The sequence below is a fragment of the Chiloscyllium plagiosum genome, chromosome 48, assembly GCF_004010195.1.
Source record: "Chiloscyllium plagiosum isolate BGI_BamShark_2017 chromosome 48, ASM401019v2, whole genome shotgun sequence".
Classification (NCBI taxonomy): Eukaryota; Metazoa; Chordata; class Chondrichthyes; order Orectolobiformes; family Hemiscylliidae; genus Chiloscyllium; species Chiloscyllium plagiosum.
Window position 1 is genome coordinate 1,437,787 of NC_057757.1, and position 23,695 is coordinate 1,461,481.

At 41.0% G+C, this 23,695-nt stretch overlaps 1 protein-coding gene across 36 annotated transcripts in view; it reads left to right on the forward strand.

The window, feature by feature from the left end:
• The window catches only part of LOC122544297 (mucin-3A-like), a 141,580-nt gene that overhangs the window by 103,537 nt on the left and 14,348 nt on the right, over positions 1 to 23,695 (forward strand). For 34 of the 36 annotated variants that reach the window (XM_043683397.1, XM_043683424.1, XM_043683419.1 and 31 more), the window contains 6 exons: positions 14 to 118; positions 1,818 to 1,931; positions 3,736 to 3,849; positions 4,546 to 4,659; positions 19,775 to 19,876; positions 22,415 to 22,533. In XM_043683397.1, coding sequence (XP_043539332.1) covers positions 14 to 118; positions 1,818 to 1,931; positions 3,736 to 3,849; positions 4,546 to 4,659; positions 19,775 to 19,876; positions 22,415 to 22,533 — 668 coding nt within the window. The remainder of the gene's footprint in view (positions 1 to 13; positions 119 to 1,817; positions 1,932 to 3,735; positions 3,850 to 4,545; positions 4,660 to 19,774; positions 19,877 to 22,414; positions 22,534 to 23,695) is intronic. The other 2 variants (XM_043683414.1, XM_043683417.1) reach the window with 1 other exon arrangement.

Here is a 23,695-nt window from a genome sequence, read left to right on the forward strand (position 1 = left end):
TTATCTTAAACAGAAACAAAGACAACTGAGACAATGGAGTCTACATCAGTGGACACAACAGTGACAACCATCGGCTCAAATCCTACCCTGACACCCACTGATCCGTCAACATCAGGAGGTAAATGACAGACATTGTGACTTATCGTTAGAACATATCCAATTGTAATTTGTCTCTGAGAGACTGGTACACGACCTCTTCACCTGCAATTTGGCTTGCACTAATTTTAATTCAGTGCATGACAAATTTATTGTAAACAATTAAATGTCCAGTGGGACGAGTTTCTGAAGTATAGCCAATGTTTAACAAAGCAAGTGATGGGAGCCAATTTATGAACATCAAGATTACTTAGAAAACAAGGGAGAAATATGTGGAATTGATACTGTCTCTTCTTGATGGTATTTTGGAGATGAAGATTAGCCAAGGATACAATCAATGGTTCAACAGCTTCTGAAGCAATAACACAGTTAAATCCAATTCTCCAACAAGTGACTATGGAAGCAATCACAAAGTAATGTCACTTTGGAGTGTCGATATTGCAGCACTCCCTCTGCAGTGCTGACCTCCAGCCTGGATCTGCTGGCAGTAACTCTGGCGTTGAGTTAATGAGCTTCTGGGAGAAAGTGAGGTCTGCAGATGCTGGAGATCAAAGTTGAAACTTTATTGCTGGAACAGCACAGCAGGTCAGGCAGCATCCAGGGAACAGGAGATTCGACGTTTCGGGCACAGGCCCTTCTTCAGGAAGAAGGGCCTGTGCCCGAAACGTCGAATCTCCTGTTCCCTGGATGCTGCCTGACCTGCTGTGCTGTTCCAGCAATAAAGTTTTAATGAGCTTCTGACTGAGTTTTATGCGCTCACCCCACAGCACAGAGATAGTCCCAATGTAATAAGCTGCCAATGAGCCTGTCCTGAACAGAGTGACCGTTTCTATTTTATTTCCAGAGAAAGTGCACTGGAGATGTACATTTTAGTGTAAACCAGTCAGGATTGCGACACAATGTAAGAGCTAAAGTGGCAGCAGGTGGATAACTACATTCAGCCTATTTAGCCTGTTCCATGAAAAATGAATTTGTTTCTTTCTTTTCTTCAATGCTAGTTCCCTGGATTATTGATGCAGCACTTGATGTTATTAACATATAGATATATTTTGATCATATTCTTGAACACACTGTGACTGAGACTTTTGCACTCAGTGGCATTGTGTACACAAAAGGTGGATCATCTTCTGACTAAAAACATTTCTCCTTGTTGTTGTCCTGAATTTATCGAGAACATGTTGTTGTCCTTGACCCCACTCCAGTGGAATTATCTTTCCAGTGTTGATCCAGTTGAAAGAATATGTGTCAGAATGTGCAAATTGTGCTTTTCTGAAAAATGACATGTGGCACTGTAGGCGAAAGTGGGTACTGCAGATGCTGGAGATCAGAGTCAAGATGAGAGTGGTGCTGGAAAAACACAGCAGGTCAGGCAGCATCTAAGGAGCAGGAAAATCGACATTTCAGGCAGGCGACCTTCATATCTTTCCAATGTTGATCCAGTAGAAAGTATGAATGTTAGAATGTGCAAATTGGCCTTTCTGAAAGATGACATGTGGCACTGTAGTCCTTTGTCAGCCAACCTACTGTGCAGGCTGGATTTGTGCAAGCTCAGTCTGGTCTGGGGTTTGAGACATGCTCAACTCCCTTTATGTTTATAACAAATGGAAATTGAAATCAAACCATAGCGTTGAACAGAATATGATTCTGATGTGGAAACAGAATGAGATGTGTAAAGAAAATGTATTCAGTATAAAACCTGATACCAACATTTTTTTGAACAGAAACAAAGACAACCATTCAGCACACAACAAGGAAATCCACGCCAGTGGACACAGCAGTGACCCCCAGCAGCCTAAAGCCTACCCTGACATCCACTGACGAATCAATATCAGGAGGTAAGTGGCAATCATTGTGACCTATCGTTAGAACATATCCAACTGCAATTATTGTCTGAGCGATTGGTACACGATCACTTCACCTGCAATTTGTCTTGCCCTAATTTTAATAGAGAGCATAACTGATTTATTGTAAACAATTAAAGTTCCAGAGTGAGGAGTTTCTTAAGTATAATCAATGTTTAATAGAGTGAGCAATGGGAGCCAATTTATGAACAGCAAGACTACTTAGAAAACAAGGAGGGAATAGGTAGAATGGATACTCTTTCTTATTGATTATATTTACGGAATAAAAATTAGCTCAGAACACTGTTGAATGTTCAACTCCTTTTGGTCCAATAACACAATTCAATGCACTTCTCCCACACGGGACCACAGAGCAACCACAAAGTAATGTCACTGCAGAGAGTCGATACCCGTGACAGTGCAGCACTCCCTCTGGCCTCCAGCATAGATCTGCTGGCAGTAGGTCAGAGGTCGACTTGATGAGCTTCTGACTGAGTTTTGCATGCTTACCACTGAACACAGAGAGAATCCCAATGTCACATCTTGATTGAAGAGGACAGAAATAGATACATCCACCCCTTTCAATTTGGAGCAAACATTTCAGCAGATGACAGGGTGTCATAGAATGGGGCGATTTCAGATGGAAATACATTTGGAAGAGTTGAGAAGAAGGTGTAAACCTCAGCCAACTGGTATTATATTTCACAGGAACATCACCAACAGGACAGGTGTCAACATTAACCAGCAGTCCAGAGCATTCAACCACATCTGCAGAGACTTCAATGTCAAGAAGTAAATAGGAGACATTATGACATATTTGTGCTGCATTTTTAATTGTTAATGGAGCAGGAAAGAATTTGAAAATTGTTTTCCTACAGAGCAGTTCTTGATCTGGCATATGTGGGAAAAATAGTCGATTTTAAATGTACTGCAGGGAGAATAGAACAGAAAATGTACTTTCACCAATTTATGGCTCCTGATACCTTTATTAAGCTTGCAAAGGAGCCTGTCCCGAACCGATTGACAGTTACATTTTTGTTTCCAGTGAAAGTACAACAGACCTTTGCCTTTACAATGCCTTTAGTACAAATCCGTCGGGATTGCTGCAGAATGTAAGAGCATAACGGATAGCAGGAGGATGAGGCCATTCAGCCCATGTAACCTATTCCATCAAACATGAGAGGATGCCATATCCTTCTTCATAGTCTTGAATATACTAAGTGAATATACCCTCGTGCACTCAGTTGGATTGTGTACACCAAAGATTCATCATCTTCTGAGTGAAAACATTTCTCCTTGTCTTTGTCCTGAATTTGTACAGAATGTTCCCTTATCCTTGACCCCACTCCAGTGGAATTATCTTTCCAATGTTGATCCAGTGGAAAGTATGAATGTTAGAATGTGCAAGTTGGGCTTTTCTGAAAGATGACATGTGGCACTGTAGTCCTCCCTCAGCCAACCTACTGTGCAACCAAGACTTGCTCAAGTTCAGGCTGGGTAAAAACAATGACTGCAGATGTTGGAATCCAGACTCTAGATTAGAGTGGTGCTGGAAAAGCACAGCAGTTCAGGCAGACATCCGAGGAGCAGTAAAATCGACGTTTCGGGCAAAAGCCCTTCATCAGGAATACAGGCAGAGAGCCTGAAGGGTGGCGACTTATCTCTGTTTGTAACAAGCAGAAAAAGACAATAGACTATAGAGTTCAACAGCATGTGATTCTGATGTGGAAACAGGCCGAACTGAATAAAGAACATCTATTCAGAATAAATCTGACACAATTAACATGATTTTAAACAGGACCAAAGCCAACAAGTCAGCACTCAACTAGAGAATCTACATCAGTGGACACAACAGTGACAACCATCGGCTCAAATCCTACCCTGACACCCACTGATCCGTCAACATCAGGAGGTAAATGGCAGACTTTGTAACTTGTAGTTTCAACATATCCAACTGAAATTATTCTTTGAGATTGATACGTGATCACTAAACCTGTTTACCTGCTAAGTGTAATGCCCAATTTTAACACAGTGTGTAACTAATTTACTGTAAACAATTAAAATTTCAGAGGGAGGGATTTCTGAAGTGTAGCCATTGTTTAATAGAGCGAGCATTGGGAACCAATTTATGAATAGCAAGATCACTTAGAAAACTTAGAAAATAGCCAGAATGGATAATCTCTTTTACTGAAAATGTTCACTGTCGAGGGTTCATCTCCTTTTGATCCAATAACACAATTTCATCCAAACCTCCCAAGCAAGAGCACAGAAGCAATCACAAAGTAATGTCACATCAGAGAGTCGATACCTGAAACAGTGCAGAGCTCCCTCTGCGTTGCTGAGAGCCAGCTTGGATCTGGTGGCAGGGACTCTGGGGTAAACCTGATGAGTTTCTGAGTGAGATTTACATGCTTACAGCTGAGCACAGAGAGAATCCCAATGTAACAATTTGATTGAGGAGATAAGAAAGAGATGCATCCTTTCATGCTGATGCAAACATTTGAGCAGGTGTTACAATGTCATTAAATCAGGGAGTTCTGGTGTCAATGCAGTTGAAAGTGTTAACCAGAAAATGTAAACCTCAACAAACGAATGCGATATTTCACAGGAATGTCACCAACAGGACAGGTGTCAACAGGTCAATCAATGTCAACTGATGGAACAACATTCACCAATAGTCCAGATGTTACCACCACCTCTGCACAGTTCTCAACAACAGGAGGTAAATGGGAGATATTGTGTCCTCTGGCTGGTTTTTAATTGGTTTGGCTGGGAACATCTTAGAGTGCATTTTAAAATAGTATTCCAAGAAGGCAGTGCCGGGTCAAATGCTTCTGTGATTGTATATTAGTTTCAAATAACCTGCAGACCATGGCGAAGGTACAATCCCTTTAACTTGTTAATGGCTCTTTAATCTCTTTAAGGAGCTTGTGATGTTTTCTCTCTTGAACAGAGTGAAGTTTTCAACTTGGAGAAAGTTTAGCCGACTAGAATCTCATAGTAACAGCTATTGGGGTTGCTGTGGAAAATATGAAATAGGAGCAGAAGGCCTTTCAGTTCTTTCATCCTGCTACACTATTTAATGCACTCATAGCTAATCTCCATCAACACCATTTCCCTGCACTACTCCATATCCCTCAACGCTTTTAATACACAGAAATATACTGTGCTCAGTCCTGAGCTTACTGAATGGCTGAGCTTCCATTAGGCTCTATGGCAGTACTTTCTAAAGAGTCAGCATTGTCTGAGTGTAGAAGTTCCTTTTCATCCATGTCCTAAATGGCACGCACCTCCTTCTGTGATTGTGTGCCCTGATTTCAGTCCTCACAACAAGGTAAATCTTCTCTTCAGCATCAATCCTGTTGGTCTCTGCTAAAACGTTTCATGTTAGAATGAACAGAAGGTTTTATGAATTTTATGGGGTGATCTGTTGCTGGATCAAATATTGGACTTTGTGTTGGTTCTCATGGCCACCTTGTTCCTCCCTTATCCTCCTGACCATATTATGAGTTGTCTTCTCTTCTTGGCAGACATTAGGCAGCCCCTTACATGTCATCTGCCTGTCTTTGCTCTGAATTCAGGATGGCAGCTCCTGCCTACTTTGTATTGTAACTGAGGCTGCCTCTTGCCCAATCATCCCATTTACATTTGAAAATAAGTTTGAATATGCAGGGTAGTTCAGGGACCCGGAATTCTACTGTGTCAAATTTCCAATCCTCCTTTGAAAGTCTGGCCCATTTTTCCAAAACATCAACCAGTTCACTGTTAACCAGTTAATATATCTGACAGTCATTCAATGCGAACACTCCAATTTGCTAGTTGCCAATGTCAAGGAATGTGCCCCAGCTAAGAAGTTTCTCTGCTGTGAAAGGGCTAAAATGATTAGACGCTTATTTAGTCACATGATCAATGTTCCTCTTTCCCAAAACAGGAAGTAAATTACCAAAGGAAGTTTTAATTGATTGGAATGTGTTTCTGGTATGTTTTTAGTGTGATTTTAAAAAAAGCAGAACAATGAAGCATTATTTAAGTCAACTTACTCCTGCCTAGACTGAGAGATGGAGCCTTAAAGTAAATTTAAATCATGAAATAATCACCATTTCCAGTTCGATTATCCGAACGAGACTGGCAGGGTGTACTGTATTTTGTTCAGATAAGAGATCGTTCAGATAACTGGTCTGATTGGAAACAAGCAGTAATTTGAGTGCTGGTTATCCAAAATGCCTCTGTTATCTGGCACTACGCGCTATAATGCCGTTTACCTGATAACTGATCCGATCATAAACAAGTGGTAATTTATGAGTGCCGGTTATTGAACATGCTTCGGTTATCTGGCAATACACGCCACAATGTCATTTAACTGATGACTGAATGCTGAGTTGCCTAATGCGGTTTTTACATGATCTTGAGATCTTGTTTGCATAATCGGAACTTTGGATAATTGATGTCCGGATAATCGAGGTTGAGTTGAATATCTGCTACAATCCTTCCTGAGGGAACTGAACCTGGTGTTGCAGAGGTTGTGCAACTTACACGCTGTACGCACACAGTTGATTCTTTACCAATTTTACACTAGCATTGGCTAGAAATCACCAAAGATGATCTGAATGGATTTTGATGTATGAAAATAATTTCTTGCAATATCTTGTTTGGTCAAAAAATTTAAGGAATTGACAACTATTAACAGATACCAAGAAAAATTTAACAAGCATTCACTCACCCGAATTATGCTGAACAGGCTCCCATATGACTCAACATACGTCACTTGGAGGGTTGAGTTCACGGATGACCAGGGTTTTAATAGGAACCAGTCTAGCCACAGCTGATGTAGTGAGTTTGTGGAACATAATATCAAAAACATTGCTGAGGTCACATTGGGGTGTTCACTGTCATGAAGAGCATCCATAGGGAAAATACAGAGTGTAATAACTCAGGAAACCTGACTGGAAAGGAACATCATTTGTTGTTGAACACTAAAACTGAGCAGTTACTTGTGGTTTACATTGGCTAGTGCAAGCCTAAGACAGACAGTTCTGCAGATCCATCCCTGGGCCTGCTTTATACTATTTTCTGATCAACCTATTCAGCGATGTTAATACACACCACTAGAGCAGGTGGTTACTTGAGCTCAGGACTCCTGGTCCAAAGGCAGGGACACCACCACTGTAGTGATTGTAATGAGCTTATCAGGCAGACCTTTAGAATATAAGTGCCTTCATTATGGTTGTTAATCTGTTTTATTGAGAGACCCCTGGCTGACAGATGTGAACAGGAGTGCCAGAGGTTCTATTCACTCTGAGAGCTGGCTCTGAGGAAGCCAGTTCAGTGTCAAGTACTATGAACATCGAAATAAAGGGTGACTTGGTGATGGGGTACCAGTCTCTGTGGAGTTTATTCAACCACCATACCACAATAGCTAAGCTCGGGTGTGTATTCTTTTCAGTTTTCCTTGTTTGTCCAACACAACCAAATGGCTTCACTGTGACTATCAAATCACTGTGACTTCTGTTTTGTTTTTAACTGTTAGCTGCCACTTGGGTCTGCTTTATAAAGGGCTCAGGTGATGAGTTCCTGCCAGGTAGGCTGTTAGTAATGGAGCTCATAATTAATAAGCTACACCAGGCAATTATTTAGCAATTCCCCATGAGCCTTGTAAGGGTTATCACAGAGAGAAACCATTGGAACAGAATTACAAAATTGTACAATACAGAAGGAGGCCATTTGGCGCATCATGTCTGCACTGGCTTTCCATGAGAAAAAGTTATCTTGTGCTTCTTGACCACCTTACCCCACATTCCTGTAACCCTGCTCATTCTTCCTTTTTAGATAATGATCAATTCCTTCTTAAAAGCCTTAATTTAATCTGCCTTCACCACATTCAGGAGTGCACTGCAGATCTTAACCACTCTCAAAGTGAAGAAGTTTTTCTCTACTCTAAAGAAGAAACATCTCTACACTAAAGAAAACAGTCTCAACTCTCTGATATGACTGAAATTTGTCATCTCTGGAAGCTTTCTCTACTGTTTCTCACTGAGATGAGGGTTGGTAGCCAGATTAGATAACTGGTAAAATAACCTGTGGAAAGATGAGAATTTTTTTTTGATGTGACATGGAGTGTGTAGCCTGAAAGTGTCATGGAAGCATATTCAATCAGGCATTTCAAAAAAGACACGCAGAATCTTACTGTTTTTGGCAAATTCAGCTTCATCGAGTTTCATGGAGGGTTACTCTGCATGAGGTCTATTAAGTTTTCTCATCAAATTTACCTCATTACCTATGCATCCTGCCCATATGGCACCCCTCTGTCCAAGTTTAGCCCCATCTTACCATCCACTGTAGCCTGAACACCTCTCCACTGCTGGGATTTATTGAAATGGACTACCATTCCTATCCCTCATGCTATCCTTTCAAGACCACTATGCACTGGGAAAAATACTGTCAGTCCAAAGCTGCCCTGTATGGTTCCTGACAATTGTCACACAAATGAAGGAAAAGTGACATCTGTTTTGTGTCCAGAGATCTAGTGGACTGAGTCATGTGGAATGGGATGTCCTCATCTTTAATGGAGGCTACCACAGCAGACCATGCCCAGCCCGATCCAAGGTTGAGACCTGGGTGAGTGCAGTCTCAGTCATCTGGAAGAAAGCCCATTGTTGGGGAGAGATGTCAAAGAGGAGTCTCCAATTCTGTGTTCAGCAATACAAGTGTGGGAGAGGTCAGATACTGCTCTGAATCTGTCCTTTCCCGCCTTGATCCATAGACGTAAGAATTCATTTGAGCTGACTTTATCATTATGTAGATTTGATTATTTAGGTCGGAAAGCTGTGATTTTTTATTTTCTTGCTTTCAAGCTGGTGCTGCTTTGAGGTCACCTAATAACCATTTGTCATTCAGTCCTTTCTTGCCAATGGATGGGAGCTCCTCTCCATTACCTACGTCCTAGTCGGTTACTGCAGCTAAAAATCTTTTCCACCATATATATGTGCCAACTACGAATCCACAGGCAGCCATCTTTGGCCACGGGCTAGCCCTACAATAACATCCTCTATGACCTTGGACCATGTGCCAAGCTGCCCTATATCCTAAGGCATCAACTCTGGTACTAGCAACTGTTCTTCCAACCTCTGCTATCTATTCTCCCACTTCTTGAACTGTCTTTTAATGATGCACATCAGCACAATCAATACAATGAAATAACAATGTACCACGCCCACCAGGTAACATAACAATCCATGGATAGATTTGGGTATTTAGGTGCCAGTCCCACGTTCAGTCCCACCAACTAGGCTCTCTCAGGATCTTGTCTGCTTCATCCGCATGAATCTTGATCTCCTTAGTGTGTTCAGACTACTTGTAGATGATTTCTTTAGCCTCCTTAATAATGCAAACCCAATCTGCTGTCAGGTGGGGAGTAGGTGACAGTTTAGTGGCAACATACTATAATATCTATTAGTCTGTGTCCACAGAATGGACCTCGAGATCATCCTTAAGCATGAAGTCTTTCCCAGTCATGGGTGGGTTTGTTCATTAACAATAAAGTCCCCAGTTATATTGTTGTTGACAATATTATATCCCAGTAGATGGCGCTGTTTTCACCCTTTATGACAATAATCCCCTGCTGTGGCTAAATGATAAGTTGACCCAGTCAGTGCATACGTCAGAAAAGACTGTTTTCACTAATTAAATAGACAGTGTGCAATTCTGATAAGAGTCAAAGCCACAATTGGTAGTCAGTTTCTCTAGGCATGCCCAGTGATTTTCTCCACAGTGACACTGTGTCAAGTCACAGTGAGTGGGGTCTTTTTAGTGATATTCAGGTCTCCTTATATTATTTGCCTACATCGCCTTAGTGGTAGGTTGTCCTCATGTCTAGGCATTTGAAGCAATGCTTCCATGCAGCGTCCCTTTTATCATCATCACGGGTGCCCAATACTCTACTGGCAAGGGTTCAATTCCTGAGGTGATCGAGGGGTATCTTCTCCCCTACCTCTAGCTCGTACTGATTATCGTCAATAACCAGCTTGTGTAAGTTACCCGTCTCTGCCTCGTGCTCTTCTTGTGATATGTTTCATAATCAAATCCTGAAGAGGTTTCAAAATATAGACAGCATCCAGAAGAACTTGAGAAGAGTCATGTCCGAACTAACTCATTTTCGTTTGGTCCTGATAACTGCTATATATGACCTTGTGCATCTTCTGCAGTTACTGGCACTTCCTCAAATGTCTGTGCCATTGCAGTAAGCATTGTACCTGCCTGATCAGCGTACCTATTACCTCATGCTGCGGGGTTGCTACCTTCAGATGTGTTTTAATCTTAATTACTACTGCTTCAGGCAATTTAGCTGCTTCTACCAAATCTTTAAACAGCTCTTTGTGTTCATGTGGCTCCCGAACGAGACGACATATTCTCACCAAGCCCGGGCCATCATATTGTCATGCACTACATCAAAAGCATACCTATCTCTGTAGATGCTGACTCTTTGACCCCGCCCCAAGCTAATTTCAGTGCTGCTGTTAGGGCTTTTAATTCTGCGATTTGGGTTGCGTATCTACCATGTATCTGCCCTCCAGCCATCAAGTTTCCTTCAACATCTACCATTCAATCTGGCCAGAAAATGAAATCCAAAACATGATAACTTAAACATCAGGATACTGAAATTAAATATTTACTCAGGCGAAACACACTGCAGATAGTATCTTACTTTGAGGAAGGAGAAAATAAGATATGTCTTTTGACTTAATTTTTTCTTCATCAATGAACTTTAAATTTTTACAATGCTTTAAGAACAAATTTTAAATCAATATTTCGTAACACGTTTTTCTTTTACCTGACCACTGCTAGTTCCTTAAAGTGACATCACCTTAACCATACATGTTCCTAACTGGTACAGGCACACGCATACCTTACATTCCCGAAACACAAATTAAACTCAAAATATTCCCAGATTGCGAGCTCCAGGGAACGAAAACACACAAATTAGACTAGACACCATTTAACAACTAACAAATTAAGATACATATACACCAGACCAGAAAGAGTAAATCTTTGGTTTTGGGGCTACCGACACTCGCGTTCACATCCACACAGGAAAGACTTCTAATCTCGAACAAACACAAAAAGCTGGTCCTTCTCTCTCTCTGTCTGTCACATACTTATAAACACTTCCTTACTACCTTCCGATGTCAGGTTTTAACTTATTGTTTATCTTCTTTCATAAAGAGAATGAGACGTACAATAGTTTCACATTTCAAATCCAGCAGTTATATGGCACACAGTCACAACAAAGCTGTTCACACCCATAAATCTCAGCTTGATAAATATCCACTGAACAAAGAATTTCACTTTTAATTTTGCATTCTGTCAAAATGCTAACTTTTAAGGCCATATTTTATTTGTTACTTGTTTCTTTTTACTATTCTACTTGCAAACTAGGTGGGTTTGTGAGGTTCCAATTAATTTTAATCATATGGTCAATCTGTTCAATAACACTTGCCTTTCTGCTGGGCTAAAAGGTTCTAAGTTAATTTTTTTCCTGTCCTGCTGATTCCCCTGCCTATCTCTTCAATGTTTAACTACAGCTCACAGAGGAGCTATAGGTGCGGGTCTTTCTGATTCATAGGATGGTAGGTCATCCCACCTCTTCCCGCCCCATGTCAATACAAGCCCATTTTGTTCTCTAACCCATTCCAGTGAATGTCATCATCCTCGCTGCCCTCTGAGTAGAGCGGGACATTGGTGCCTCCCCTACTGCAACCACTATCTGGCCTTTGGCTTTAAACTGTCACGTCTGATAGCCACCACCCTCACTGTTCTCGCCTGTCACCGGTTATATTACTGACAAGGGTTGTCTGAATTACAGCACCTTCTCATATTTATCTTGACCTTGTCCCTTCCACCAAGCTTTCTGCTCTGGTATCAGAGGGGTCTGGGTCATACCCCCTCCTGATCATATTCATGATCATATTCATGAAATCCAGCACACTTTGTTCTAAAGACCCTCTGGGCCCCATATTATTTTTCCTTTGTCCTTCAACATGATCCATTCTGGTCCCTTTTCAGCTGTCATGGTCTTATGCCTCCCTCAGCACGTTTTTCAACCGAGGTGTGCTGCTGTGGGGCTCAGTCCTCCCCAATACTGACTTTCCTCACGCCTTATCAGTCCTGCTGTAGGGCCTTCTCCTTCCTGGTGCACACTAGGTCAATTGATTGTCTACTGAACACAGCACGACACTCTTCTCCCTCTTAGTTCTTTTCATACTGCAACTTACAGCTAGCATTGACTATGGGGTTTGCCAACTAGGCAAAAGTGAAGACTGCAGATGCTGGAAATCAGAGTCTAGATTAGAGTGGTGCTGGAAAAGCACAGCAGGTCAGGCAGCATCCAAGGAGCAGGAAAATCAACGTTTCGGGCAAAAGCCCTTCATCAGGAATGAAGGCAGGGAGCCTCCGGGGTTTGCCCTATGCCTAACAAGGGTGGTATTATTAAATGTACTCACCCAATTAGGACCCACATTGTCGGTAGTGGACCATTGCAGTACTTGCTTGCAGCACTAATTGTTGGGGAGAGAAATCACAGAGGAGTTCGGTGTCCAGCAGTACAAATGACTTTTATTCAGCAATGGAGGGTTTTCTGGGACTAATTCAGAAGATGCAGCAGATTCATCCCGAGGAAAAAGTAGCACGATACAGGGAGGATGAGACAACCCTGGCTGACTGAGGAAGTCAGAGATAGCATAAAAGCAACAGAGAAAGCTATCATGTGGCAAAGGGCAGTGGGAAACCAGAGGATTGGGAAGCTTACAAAGACCAACAGAGAACAACAAAAAAGAAATAAGGAGGGAGAAGATTAAAGATGAGGGTAAGCTAGCCAGTAAGAAGAGTTTCTTTATATATACTTGTATAAACAGGAAAAGAGAGACAAAAGTGGACTTTGGGCCGCTGGAAAATAACATTGGAGAGATAGTAGTGGGGAACAAGGAAATGGCTGAGGAACTGAATAATTTCTCTGTGTCGGTCTTCACAGTGAAAGACATGAGTAATATCCCAAACATTCAAGAGAGTGAGGGGTTAGAGCTGAGAATGGTGGCCATCACCAAGGAGAAGGTGCTAGAAAAACTGAATGGCCTGAAGGTGGAAATAATCACTTGGACCAGATGGATTACACCCCAGAGTTCGAAGGGAGATAACTGAAGAGATAGAGAAGGCATTAGTGGTGATCTTTCAGGAATCGCTAGAATCAGGGAGGTTCCCACAGTACTGGAGATCATGAACAAAACCCACTGTTTAAGAAGGAAATAAGGCAAAAGACAGAAAATTATAGGCCGATTAGCCTAACCTTGGTCGTGGGTAAGATCCTGGAACCCATTGTGAAGGATGAGATTTCTGAATACATGTAAAATAGGGCAAAGTCAACATGGTTTCATCAAGGGGAGGTCATGCCTGACAAATCTGCTAGAATCCTTTGAGGAAGCAATGAGCAGGTTAGATCAAGGAGAGCCAATGGATGTTATCTATCTGGACTTCAAGAGGGCGTTTGACAACGTGCTGCACAGGAGGCCACTAAGTAAGATAATGGCCCCTTGGTGTTATAGGCAAGGTGCTAGCATGGATAGAAGCTTGGCTGTCTGACAGAAAGCACAGAGTGAGGAAAAAAGAAACCTGCTCAGGATGGCAGCTGGTGAGAAGTGGTGTTCCGCAAGGCTCAGTGTTGGGACCACAACTTTTCACTTTATACATTATAACAATCTTGATGAAGGAACTGAGGGCATTCTGGCTAAATTTATAAATGATACAAAGATAGAGGGACAGGTAGCATTGAGGAAGCAGGGAGGCTCCAGAAGGATTTGGACATGTTGGGAGAGTGGGCAAAGAAGATGCAAATGGAGTACAAACTGTGAGGTCAAGCACTTTGGTAAGAAGAATAGAGGAATGCACTATTTTCTAAATGGGGAGAAAATTCAGAAGTCTGAAGTGCAAAGAGACTTGGGGAGTTCTAGTCCAGGATTCTCTCAAGGTGAACTTGCAGGTTGAGTCAGTAGTTAGGAAGGCAAATGCAATGATGGCATTTATTTTGAGAGGGTTTGAATATAAAAGCAGAGATGTAGTTCTGAGGCTCTATAAGGCTCTGGTCAGACCACATTTGGAGTATTATGTGCAGATTTGGGCCCCATGTCTTAGGAAGGATGTACTGGCCCTGGAGCACGTTCAGAGGAGGTTTACAAGAATTGTCCCAGGAATGAACAGATTAACATATGAGGAACATTTCAGGACTCTGGGTCTATACTCTTTGGAGTTTAGAAGGATGAGGGGATCTAATTAAAACATACAGAACACTGAATGGCCTGGACAGAGTAGATGTTGGGAAGATGCTTCCATTGGTAGAAGCACACAGGGGGCTAACACCTTTAACACATTATCTGGGCTGACACCAATTGTTAACGTTAACCTGGAATGTAACTTTTAAAAAAAGGTTTTGCGATTTACATATGAAAGTAATGAAACTAACATGGTCATTCTAACAGATGAGAGACTTAACAAATAATCAAGGTATTTTTCAATGTATAATTTCAGTTACATCACACTGTAAACTTTTCCTATAAATTCTGTGTCTTACAATTGTGTACTCCACAACCACCTGATGAAGGAGCAGCGCTCCGAAAGCCAGTGCTTCCAATTAAACCTGCTGGACTATAACCTGGTGTTGTGTAATTTTTAAAATTGGTAGAAGAGACTAGGGTCTGAGGGCACTGCCTTAGAGTAAAGGGAAGACCTTTTAGAACGGAGATAAGGAGAAACATCTTCAGCCAGAGAGTGGGGAATCAATGGGATTCACTGCCACAGAAGGCTGTGGAGGCCATTTCATTGACTATATTTAAGACTGAGATAAATAAGCTCTTGAGTATAAAGGGGATCAAGGGGTACAGGGAGAAAGCAGGAGAAAGTATCTGAAAAACATATCAGTCATGATTGAACGGCAGAGCAGAGTTGATGGGCTAAATGGCCTAATTTATGTTCCTATGTCTTATGGTCTTATTTAGAGCTTTTTTAACACACATGTGGAAGCTTTTATGTGCTTAGCATGGCTCAGATTGGAGGTCAGTGACACTCTACCTTTCCCCATAAAGTATAGGATAATTATACATATCATGTTACAATGGTTACATACAACATTGACATCAGTGCTTGCCATATCCTGTCTGACCTAGATATCCAATCCTGTGAAAGCACGATCAATGGTGGACAATGATCTCATGATAGTTACCAGACATTGTTATCATCAGGCCTTGGGATCTTACAACATACCCCATGAATTTACATTCCAATGTTAATGGTTATACTCTTTCAGAGATATTTGCCAGAAATGCTTATCTCTAAGGACTGTTCAAAATCTGTTATTCATTGTATTCATTGTTTTCATTATCAAATTTTGTTACTCAACTTGTATTTTCAACTGTCCTAATCATAGAAGATACAAAAAGATGTTTATTCCTACTAATTGCTATCAAATTCATATAACAGTTCGAGTATAAAGTTACTTATATATAACATTATATGGTTATAGCTAATGTCAGAGTTTTTTAGCCATTGAGTTATCAGCAGCTTCTGTCCCACCTGAACTTGCAATGTTGAACACTTGCCCTCCATCTTGTAGCTGCGATTATAAAGCTTTCTATTCACATGCTGTCTGTAAGTGTGTTTTAAACAGCAGAATGCTTCTAAGATGACATTTACTGTCTGTATTCTAAACATGTCCACAGTAACTAGTTCACTGAATAAGCCAACACCTATTTAAATTCCAGTAATAAGACTGAAGCTCAATCACTTTCCCAGCTCAAGAATCTTATCTGAATTTCTAAGGTTTTACATGATATCTCTGAACTTCCCGCTTTGATCCTTAGGTTGGGAAGCTGCCATTGTTTATTTTCTCAAATTCAAGCTGGTGCACTTTCGAGGTCATCTGCTTACCCATTTGTCATTCAGTTCCTCCGTGCCAATGGGATGGGGGCTCCTCTCCACCATCGATAGCCATTTGTATTAAAGGAATTCAAATAAATCTCTTCATGTTATGTGGAGATTGCACTTCTGAATTTCTCAATACTCAATTACCTAAAGAGTCTCCATTATTGTGGCACCATACTTTTGTTTTAATTCTAGCTGAACAACAAACTTTGGGCTGTCTGTTCCCAAACACCTGTGATTAGACTGCCTCTTAGAGATTCCTGCTGCTGTGAGATTGTACAGAACGTGCTGTATTTTAATTTGTAAGATTCTTTGTTCTATCTGTTACCTTGGGTTTATCTTCTTCTCAAAATCACTATTGTCCGAACTTATGATCTCACTTTAATTTTGAACTCAGCAAGCTAATTCAGTTAAAAACGAAAAGAACTGCCAATGCAGTAAGTCAGAAACAAGAACAGAAGTTTTTGAAAATGCTTAGAAAGTCTGGCAGCATCTATGAAGAGAAGTCAGAGTTAATGTTTTGGGTCTGGTGATCCTTCCTCAGAACCCTCTCTCATTCCAGAAACAAAACAGCTACCAATAGGGCAGAAAGAGTTATGATATCCCTGATATTCAGCACCACACCCTTTATGAGGAATGAACACTGATTTTGACCATCCCAAGTGGCTAGCTGACTGTGTATAAGCCACTGGACTGGTTATAGAGTCTGACAGCATAGAAACAGGCCCTTTGGCATACCATGGCATGGAAACCAATAAACAGCAAACCAAACTAATCCGTGCATTAGGACCATTGCCTACTATGCCCTGGCAGTTTAAGAGGTTATCCAGATGTCCAGATCTTCTTAAATGTTGTGAGAGTACCATCCTCTCAGGCAACATGTGCCATATTTCTACCATCCTCTGGGTGAAAATGTTTTCATCGATCTCCTCTAAACCATCAAGTCTTCACTTTAACTTTATGTCCTCTCAGCTTAAACATGTCTGCCATGGGGAAAAAATTCTCATGATCTACATACCTATACCTCTCAAAATTTTGCATACCTCAATTAGATCCTCCCCACTTACCATCCTTTGCTCCAGTGAAACAAATCCAGCCTATCCAGTCTCTCCTCGTAACAGAGAGCTTTCATCTCAGGCAACATCCTGGTGAAACTCTGCTGCACCCTCTCCAGTGAGATCACGTCCTTCTGATGAAGTAGTGACCAGAAGGGCACACAATATTCCATCTGTGGCCTAATCAATGTTTATAAAGCTGTAATAAGATTTCCTTGCTCCTACGTTCTGCGTCCGGACTAGCTTCTTGTATGTCTTCTTCACTACCCTGTCTACTCATGCTGACACCCTCAGAGATTTGCGGATTTGTACACCAAGATCCCTTTGTTCCTCAGTATTCCCGAGGGACCTATCATTCATTATGTATATCCTTCCCTTAATTAGGCCTCCCAAAATGCATTGCCTATATTGCATTCTATCTCCACATGTCCAAAGTGACTAGGCATCAAATGTTTCCATCTCTCTCTCTCTGTGTACTGAGTAGCACAAACTATCACTATTCTTGCAGTGACTAAGTAATTAAAGACAAACTGGCTGGGGAAGGGGGAGAATATTGATCAGGGGCTTTAAACTAAATAAGATCTGCTGTCCCATATGCTTCAGTTTTACATGGGGCAACATTGAACACCAGCTAAACCACCAGCCAACCTCTCCTTAATCAGATTTAATACTCAGAATAGCCATTTGTTCTGAATACATGAAACTTGATGTGAAAACAATGATATAAATCAGAGGAGAAAGGGGAGAGTCTTTATTGATATACCTTCAGAAAAACACAGAATGCTCCAAATACAGTGGAAGACTGTGTGCTTTCTATCCCTTTGGAAGATCCTAATGTACAAAGATCTGGAGTAGGCTATTTGGCCCTTCGAGCCTGTTCCGCCATTTAATAAGATCATGTGTGATTTGATTGCCCATTTGAGTCTACTTTCCCATTTTCGCTCATAATCTTTAACCTTATCAGAAACCTATCAGCCATGATTGAATGGCCGAGCATACTCGATGGGCCGAATAACCTAATTTCTGCTTCTATGTCTTATGGTCTACTGCCTTCCTCAACAAAGATTTATTCATTTCTACCCTAAATATATTCATGACTCTGCTTCCACCACTTTTTCAAGAGGAGAATTCCTGAGATTCACAGTCCTCTGAGGAAAGTATTTTACCTAATCTGTTTTAATGGACAATCTCTGATTTTTAAATAGTAGACTCCCAATTCTTGATTCTCCAAGAAAAGGAAATTTTGTCTCTACAATTACCTGTTCAGACCCCCTACATGTTTCAATCAAGTTGCCTCTGACTCTTCTATTCAAGTGGATAAAAACTTAGACTTTTCAACATCTCCTTAAAGACAACCCCTTTCCATTCCAGATATTAGTCTGGTAAACCTTCTCTGAACTGGTCCCTATACATTTTGATTCTTCTTTAAATAAGTTAATCAGCACTGTACATAGTGTTTCAGATGGGGTCTCACCAGTGCCCAGTATAATTGATTGGTATTGGACATTTCTCTTAACTTACTCTGCCAGGAACCACTGAACTTAGGCTTGACTTGACTGAGGGCTGTTGACAACCATAACAAGCTTCCTTGCTAAACACTATAGCAGTACAGATGTAATATTAGCTGAAAAATGTGTTGCTGGAAAACCGCAGCAGGTCAGGCAGCATCCAAGGAGCAGGAGAATCGACGTTTCGGGTATAAGCCCTTTTTCAGGCTTATGCCCGAAACATTGATTCTCCTGCTCCTTGGATGCTGCCTGACCTGCTGCACTTTTCCAGCAACACATTTTTCAGCTCTGATCTCCAGCATCTGCATTCCTCACTTTCTCCCAGATGTAATATTAAGCTAGTCTCTCATGCTGTGGGTGCAAGGTGCCAATAGGCAAGTCAATACAAGGCAGGGGATGCTTTGAGCACCGAGGTAGTAAGTGCTAAGACAGCAAGCGTACAAACTGGAGATGTGGCCTCGTGCAGTCCTAGTTTGTGATCTCACAGGGTCCTTGTTACAGTGCTACAATGATCGTTGCCCTTGCACCCCAAGTTGTCATTTTAAAGACACATACTTTAGGTAATTCAGAGACGTAGAGTGAGGATTCTTAAGAGGCTGACACATATCAGATGCTATTGTCCATGGACTTGGGGTGTATGTGGCTGGTGTCCACGGAGTATGCCCTGAGATGTTAGTGTCTGATGTCTAACATAGAGGTCCTTCAGAGCAATCAATAAACTGAAGTCACCTGGTACCCTCTCTGACTTCCGTGTCGAGAATTCACAGCATCCACCTTCTTCCCTGCCAGCAGTGAGATTGAAAGCTGCATATTAATGAGGTGCTCTGCCATACAGAAGGTCATTACCAAGCAATAATCCCTCTTTAATTGGCAACTCGCCACTCCTTGAGTCACAATGTCATATTGACACCCTGAAATTATTGTAAAAGTGCAGTGAATTGTTCCTGACATCAATCTAAGCCTCACTGAGTTACCACATGATTCTGCCACATTTCACATCATAAGCTCAAGTCATTCAGGCCTCTATAGGATTCTGCCTGAAAAAATATGTATTTGAAAAGAAAAACAAAATGGATTATGGAGACTAAACCAGTGAGTGGAACTGGGTGGATAGCTCCTTCAAAGAGCCACTCAAATAAAACAAAGAACTGCTGATGTGGGAAATCTGAAACCGAAACAGAAATTGCTGGAGAAACTCAGCAACTCTGGCAGCATTTGTGGGAAGCAAACAGAGTTAATATTTTGAATCTGGTAACTCCTCATTCTGGCTGACTATATTCCTCATTATAAAATGTTTTGTCTTTTATTCAACCAGTTAATCCGTGTAAACATGAAGGTTCCTGGGATGGTGTTGAATGTACCTGCCAAATACCATATGAAGGACAGTACTGTGAATTTTTAGCTAATTCTGTTCCTGGTAAGTTGTATTTGTTTTATAATTTATATGATTATTAGTTTACAGAGCAGTAAAGACTGACATCAAATTATTTTTAAAATTAAACAATATGGCAGCACTACTACTCACGAATAACATGAAATCTGATGACCCACTTTCAATAAAGGAAATATTACACTTCAATATCAACATGGTAAGTGCTACATCTCAATATTCACATCGAGAACATTCTACTCCAATATAACAGACACTACTATGCTTCAGTATCAGCAATAATTTGCCTTAATCTTAACAAAGAGAACATTGCGCTCCAATATTAATGCAAGTAATGTTACAGTCCAATACTAACATCAGTAATATTCTTCTCTGTTTAAATATTAGAGAATATTACACCCATTATAAAGACAGGAAACATTACACCACAATCTTACACAGTGAACATTGCACTCCAATATTAACATGGGTGCACAGGCAGTGGGGAGTCAGAAAGTAAGGTACTTGCTGCCGTATTCCTAGCATTTAACCTGCTCGTGTAGCCACTGTATTTATATGGTGAGTCCAGCTAAATTCCTGGTTAATGGTCACTCACAGGATGTTGATAGTGGGGGATTCAGTGATGGTAACACTGTTCAATGTCAAGGGACCATGGCTAGATTGTTTTTATTGGAGATGGTCATTGCCAGGCATTTATGTGGCACAAATGCAATTGTCACTTTTCAGACCAAGCCTGGACATTGTTGTATTTGAGCTGAACTCCTTCAGGAGTAGTGTTGAATGAGCAAAGATCCTTGCTTCTGACCTTATGATGGAGGGAAGGCAATAAAATTATGACTGCTCTCATCATGACCTCAACTACCCTTTCCTGCCTGTTCCCCCAACCTCTGACTGCCTCATCTGTAGGATTATATATTGCAGAGGACATTCTAGGCTGGGTCATTAAATATAATCAAGGCTGAGACAGATTAGATCAGCCATAATCTCATTTAATTAGAGAGAGAACTTAATTGGCTGAATGGCCTGTTTCCTTTTCCGAACTCTTATAGTCTTATGGTTTTCATAAATCAAAATCTGTTTGCTTGTTTCTACATTTCCCTAAATAAGACATTGAGGCTTATTTTTTCTTTAGGAGACATCAATTGGGATGGAACCTGAGTTGCCTTTCCATCTCCCACCCCTGTGCTTTATTTGGCCTGACGTTGGTGATATCCCCGACTAATCCTCTACTTCCTATTCTAATCCATCCCCACCCCAACAACTTATTCACTTCATATAATATGAATTCACAAGTCTATCATAATACTTGAACATCTAAGAGCACACAATCCCCCACATAAACAATTTGATCTCATAATTGCTCACCTCAACAGACGCCTAAACTGAAACAATGAAAGCTGTTGAAGGTACTTAAAAAATGACTGTTGGGAATGGAAATGAATTATGCAGTGGGTGACTTGCTTGTAGCGGTCTAATTTAGAAACAGTAATCATGCTACATAAACCTTGACTTATTGACTGTTTATTCGTAAGCTCACGGGGAGAGACAAGTCCACTGAATAGTCACAAGTCACTCCAATTGAACAAATGCTTGACTTGACTGAGGACTGTTGACAACAATGACAAGCTTCCTAACTGTGTGTCCATGCTAAACAACATGGCAATACAGATGTAATATTCGGCTAGTCTCTCATGCTGAGGGTGCAAGGTGCCAATAGGCAAGTCAATACAAGGCAGCGGATGCTTTGACCACCGAGGTAGTGAGTGTCAAGACAGCAAGCGTACAAACCGGGGATGCGGCCTTGTGCAGTCCTAGTTTGTGATCTCACAGGGTCCTTGTTACAGTGCTGCAATGATCATGTGATTATATAGGTTACAATCGTTTAACAATGAGCTAATTGTTAATTGCAGGATCATGAGGAAGCTAGACACATTGCCCAGTCACTAGCTTCAGTCCCGTAATGTCTGGACAGTGTTGGTTAGTAGCTGATAAGCAGGGTTAGTATATAATTGGTGCTTGCAAAGAGAAGAATAGTCCCATGCAAGGAAATAATTCGTTTATCAGGTATCAGTATAGCTGTGAGGCCAACCATCTTTGCCGAGCATGGGAAACACACGCTTTAGCAAGCAGGCATCAAGATGAGATTCAAAATGGTTTCCAGGCTTTTAATATGTGACAAAATGGCTGACCCAAATCTAACAATTCTCCCACAATTACGTATCTTTTAAAACTTTTCCCAACTCCATGCAGCTAGTGTAAAACCTCACTGCTGCTATACCCTGTTCATCTTGCATAAAATCAGCAAACCTTCCAGAGACAGGCCTTTAATGAATCTGCCTCAATATGAAATATCTTGTTTATAAAAATAGGACACTTTGGAACTCACATCTTTACCTGCTTTCAGAAAACAGACAGACAGCATAAATGTTGATGGGATATCCATCCACATTGTTTGGAGGCCATTTTTGTACTCTCCTGCTTTCGTTAAACTTGGGTCCTAAGTTGGGTACAGCTTATTGTTACAAATGTAAATAAGGTACTAACACATGTTGCAATGTATTACAGGAAATGTGACTTATGCCATCAGAGTGACAGTAAAAATAGAGAACAGGAATTACTCCATTGAACTGGCAAACAGATCATCTGAAACGTTCATGAACTTTTCAAAGGAGTTTAAGGAACAGGTTGGAAACTTTCAATATAGTTGTATTGAAGGGCAATTATTAGAAATTGTTTTGAAAATATTATACATGTTATGAAAAAGGAGGGCATCTTGGTGAAGTCAAAATAGGATTGTTTTTCTCCTCTTCTGTCTGATACAATGGGGTGTGTTTGATTTGCTACTTTTTCCTGCTTACTTTATCCCTTTACTGAGATAGGCCAAAGGATGTGTATCTTTTAGAAATAATCAGTGGCTACAGGGACCATAATGAGGCACCTGTATGATGATGCTGTCCCTTTAGCAAGGTTATTTTGCCTTTGGCTTTTTCGAGAGAGATCGTAAAGGCAGAGGTTCTGATATGTCTGGAAATATCTACCTTATATATACAGTTAAAAGTCGATCTCATGTAAAAGACAACCCTTTATTTTTGACAAAACAATCTTGTATTTTCCATATATCTCATGTAAAAGTCGACTTTACTATATCACATTATAAACCTCTTATGATGGAAACTGCATGTTCCACTTAAACAAAATCGCATTCATTCACTCATACCAGTAACTCTACTCATTGGTCTTTGTTTACTATATTGCGTCTCTATTCATTTATTCATTCCTAACTCTACTTAGCCCACTTGGTTTACTACAGCATGTTTTGATTCATTCATTCATTCAGACCAGTACGAAGTCTATCGGTACTTATCGCACTTTGTTCACTGTACATCCAAACATTAATATCGTTAAACGTTAATCATTTTAATTGTGCCATTATATCTGAACAAAAATGAGATATATTAGCTACATATATCTTTGATAAATTTGAAAATGTTGTGAGGTTCATAGGATAGATGTGATCTATATGAACTTTGATAAGGTATTTGACAAGGTTTCCTGTGGGAGACTGGTTAGCAAGGTACGATCTCATGGAATACATGGAGAACTATGGGCGGCACAGTGGTTAGCACTGCTGCCTCACAGCGCCAGAGACCCGGGTTCAATTCCCACCTCAGGCGACTGACTTTGTGGAGTTTGCACATTCTCCCCGTGTCTGCGTGGGTTTCCTCTGGGTGCTCCGGTTTCCTCCCACAGTCCAAAAATGTGCAGGTTAGGTGAATTGGCCATGCTAAATTGCCCGTAGTGTTAGGTGAAGGGGTAAATGTAGGGGAATGGGTCTGGGTGGGTTGC